The sequence below is a fragment of the Neovison vison genome, chromosome 7 (assembly GCF_020171115.1).
Source record: "Neovison vison isolate M4711 chromosome 7, ASM_NN_V1, whole genome shotgun sequence".
Taxonomy (NCBI): Eukaryota; Metazoa; Chordata; class Mammalia; order Carnivora; family Mustelidae; genus Neogale; species Neogale vison.
This window is the reverse complement of record NC_058097.1, coordinates 204,457,616-204,461,594: the sequence shown is the minus strand read 5'-3', so window position 1 is coordinate 204,461,594 and position 3,979 is coordinate 204,457,616. Positions and strand designations below refer to the sequence as shown.

General features: G+C 65.5%; 1 protein-coding gene across 1 annotated transcript; it reads left to right on the top strand.

Annotated features, from left to right (window-relative positions):
- Positions 1–1,794, top strand: CDKN1C (cyclin dependent kinase inhibitor 1C). The gene is made up of 4 exons (XM_044261231.1): positions 1–124; positions 310–959; positions 1,459–1,593; positions 1,705–1,794. The coding sequence occupies exons 2-3, from the start codon at positions 320–322 to the stop codon at positions 1,590–1,592; spliced, it is 774 nt and encodes a 257-aa protein (XP_044117166.1). The 5' UTR covers positions 1–124; positions 310–319; the 3' UTR covers position 1,593; positions 1,705–1,794.
- The last annotated feature ends 2,185 nt before the right edge of the window (positions 1,795–3,979 follow it).

Genomic DNA, 3,979 nt, shown 5'->3' with positions numbered 1-3,979 from the left:
GCTCGGTAGGTGCCAACCAGGCCCGAACGAGCCGAGCGGGCGAGGACAGGCACCGAGGGGGCGCGGCCGCGGCCGGACGACACCGCGAGCGACACTCAGGAGCAGCCCAGGGCCGGACAGCCAGGTAGCCGCCGCGCCGCCCTCCCGCCGCGTCCCTTTGCCAATGCGGACTCCGAGCGCGCGGGGTCTCCCCTGCGCCCGGCCTCCGCCCTCCTCTCCTCTCCTCCTCCTCCTCCTCCTCCTCTCCCCTCTTCTCCCGTGGCCCCGGCCCGCGCTGCCCGGGGCCAGGCTGGACGTGTGTCTCCGCAGCGCCTTGGCAATGGAGCGCCTTGTCGCCCGCCGCACCTTTCCCCTGTTCGCGCGCACCAGCGCCTGCCGCAGCCTCTTCGGGCCGGTGGACCACGAGGAGCTGAGCCGGGAGCTGCAGATCCGCCTGGCCGAGCTGAGTGCCGAGGACCAGCGCCGCTGGGACTACAACTTCCAGCAGGACGTGCCACTGCGCGGCCCCGGACGTCTGCAGTGGACCGAGGTGGACAGCGACTCCGTGCCCGCCTTCTACCGCGAGACGGTGCAGGTGGGGCGCTGCCGCCTGCTCCTGGCGCCCCGGCCCCGCCCGGAGGGCGCAGGCGATAGCCCGCCCCCCGCGCCGCCGGCCGAGGAGCCCCTCGACGGCCTCGGGGAGGCGCCGGCGCCGCCGTCCGGCGGCCCGGTGGTGGCTCCCGCCCCGGCCCCAGCCGTGGCGCCGCAGGAGAGCGATGAGCAGGAGGCGGTCCCGCCGCCGCGCAGCCAGGAGCCCCTGGCCGAGCCGCTGCACTCAGGGATTTCAGGGCGCCCCGCGCCGGGCACTGCCGCTGCCGCCGGTGGCGCCGCCGCCGCCGCCGCCGCCGGCGGGGCTGTTGCCACCACCGCTGCCGCGGGAGGCGCCGCGATCAAGAAGCTGCCCGGGCCTCTCATCTCCGGTGAGTCCCGCGCGGCCCCGCCCCGGCCCGGCCCGGCCCTGCTTTGTCCGGCCGGCTGGGCTCCCCCGGCCTCGGGGGCCTCACTTGGTCCCCGCCTCCTCCCGTGGCATTAAAGGGCCAGCAGCGCGCAGGGCGCGGCCGTGCCCGCACCCCGTCCCGCCCCGCTGTTGTGCTCCCGAGCGGCGGGCGCGGGAGGGACGGGGGAGCGCGCGCTCGGGCCCCCTGGGCGCGCGATCCCCGCTCTGGCCGCGGGAGCCCCTCCCCGGGCGCGGCGGGCGCGACGGGCGCGGCGCGGAGGGGGTTAAGTGCGGCGGCAGCCCCGGGGGGCTTGGCCGCGGGACAAGGAGAAATGCTTACACAGCACATTGCGCGGGCGACGTAAACAAAGCTGACCCGCCGCGGACCTCGGCGCGGGCGGGGACGGCGCCCCCACCCCGGCCCCCTCTTGGGTTCCCCGGCCGACCCCGCCCTGACCGGCTGCGCGCGCTGTCGCCCGCAGATTTCTTCGCCAAGCGCAAGAGACCCGCGCCCGAGGCCAAGGCGTCGAACGAGGTTCCCGCGGGATGCGCCGCCCCTGGCGCCGCTCCAGCCGTCGGCTCGGCGGAGCAGACCCCGCGCAAACGGCTGCGATGAGGTGGGTACGGCCCCGCGCGCGCTGGGCGGGGAGGGGTCGCCCCGCGGGGTCCTCGCGGCCACTCTGTCTGTCTGTCTGTCTGCTGTCGCTGACCGCGCCTCTCTCCCGCAGCGTCGCGCGTACAGAGCCCTGAGAGAGCCCGCGGGGCGGCGGACAGGACAGGAGCGCGGGGCCTCGGCTGGGACCGTCCATGTAGCAGCACCCGGCGGCAGCTGCCGTCGAGCAGCGTTCGGTTTCGTGTTTAAAATTTAAAAAAAAAAAAAAAACTGTGCAATGTATTAATAACGTCTTTTATATCTAAATGTATTCTGCACGAGGAGTACACTGGTCCCAAGGTGTAAAGCTTTAAGAGTCATTTATATAAAATGTTTAATCTCTGCTGAAACTCAGTGCAAAAAAATGAAAAAAGAAAAAAAAAAGGAAAAAAGAAAAAAACATGTATATTTGTACAAAAAGTTTTTAAAGTTATACTAACTTATATTTTCTATTTATGTCGAGGCGTGGGCCGCTCTGCCACGCGGTAGCTCGGTTATTGGTTATGCCAAAGGCACCTCACCGCATCTGGTTATCGACAAATGTAAATTTATTTTTATAGCGGACTCTGGGGGGAGGGGTCGCTCCCAAGCTGTAGCCGCCGTACATGCCCATCTAGTTAGCAGTTCTCTTCGCGCTTTCGCTGTCTCTCTTTATTATTATGATTATTTTAAACTTGAAGACAAATTTGTTAACATGGTTCCTGAGCCGTCTGCACCACTGCCCCGGCCCCTCGTCCGCCGGGTTCTAAATAAAGAGGCCGAAAAACGCTGCAAGTCAGCTCCGTGTGTGCGTGAACTGCCTCCAGCCTCCTTCTGGGGCACCCCTCGGAAGTTAGGGAGATAGGACAGTGGACATAGGGGCAGCCCAGCTTCTTTCTAGGCCATCCCCCCCAAAGTGACAGGGACTTTCTCTGGCTAGGGTAGGCCCACCACCACCTGCTGCAGGCGCCTAACTTAGGGATGAGCGGCCCCGCCCTCTCTGCCACCCCTTCCCCCCCGCCCCCCTCGTGCGGGGCTGTGCGCCGAACCTGGAGACTGGGGAGAGGGGGGCTCACTGCTTCCCCTGCTCCAGGGAAGCCACCCACACTCCAGCCGCCCTGGGCTGATGCCCCATGGGGCTCAGGTGGGCACTTGCGGGGGCTGGGCCAACGCCCCACCCCCGCCCCCACTCTGACTACTGAGTCGCGGGGCGCCTGGGGACCAGGGCTCTCAACTGTTTGAGCCTGGCACGGGGTGGAGCCGCAATGGCTCCGGGGTTCCCAGCTTCGTGGGTCGGGGTCCACCGGGGTCGGGCCAGAGGAACCCCTGACGGTTCTGGGCCTGTTCGCGCTCGCAATGGGGGAGGGGCAGCCCAAAGGCCTGCGAGGGAGGAGTGGGGAGGGGAGGCGCCTGGGGCCAGGTCGGGCTAGGGAGGGGTGGGCTCCGCCGAGGAGGAACTCAACTGGAAGTCGGATCCACCCGCGCGCACCCACCAGCCTTCTGGTTTCAAAGGACTCCCTTTCAGTCGAAAAGAGGAGGTTTATTTTATTTTATTTTTTTATAGCTGACCTATAAACCTCTGAAAATTATGGCTTACAATGGAAAGGATGACGTGAGGTAGCCCAGACTGGCGGCGGGCAGTGTTTGTGCCGGTGCCTTGGGCCAGGAGAAGCAGGGGAACGAGCGGCATATTTAAGTTAACCGTTTTGGGGCTGTAGGTGACACTGAGCGTCCCCATGGCTCAGGGACAAAGGCTGGGCTCAACCCTTAAGTCTGAAGATGCATCTGGCCTTGTCATTAACTTCACCTCCCCACCAAGCGCCTAAAAGGGCCTGGAAGAGGGACATGGGGCTGGACAGGTCAAGGAGAAATGCCCTAGCAGTGAGAATCAGGGGGGCCCAGCCCCCTCCAGCTTGCTATGAGTCTGATTACAAGCTGGGAATTAGGCCTGCATAGACCTGACATCAGGCTTTAAGCCTCTCCTGTGGGGAGGGAGCCTGCCCCACACCCACCCGGGTGAGCACAGCCGGGTAGAGAGGAAGGAAGATGGCAGTTGAGGCATGAGTGGGGGTGGGGGGCTGCTAGGCCTGGCACCCAGCAGTCCCCTCTGCTTTCCCCAAAGCTCACAGTCCCCAAGCACAACTGTGCCAGGGGTGCGGTCCACCTGTCCCTCCCTGCTTCCTGCTGTCCGCCGGACAGCTTTCTCCAAAGCAGGGCGAGGGCTATTTCCCGATGGAAAGGCGAGCAATGCTATCATTTCTAGAGATGGTGCCCCTGTCCCCTAGCAGGAGCTGGGAGCAGATACCCAGAGGTTGCCCTCCGCAGGGAAAAAGCACTGGATTTGGAGTCACCTGTGTGACGCTGGGCCCACA

Excerpts from the sequence above, each read along its gene's own strand:
- CDKN1C (XM_044261231.1), top strand. The coding sequence starts at position 320 with ATGGAGCGCCTTGTCGCCCGCCGCACCTTTCCCCTGTTCGCGCGCACC. Across the intron at positions 960-1,458 it reads GCCCGGGCCTCTCATCTCCG|ATTTCTTCGCCAAGCGCAAG; the intron begins GTGAGTCCCGCG and ends TGTCGCCCGCAG.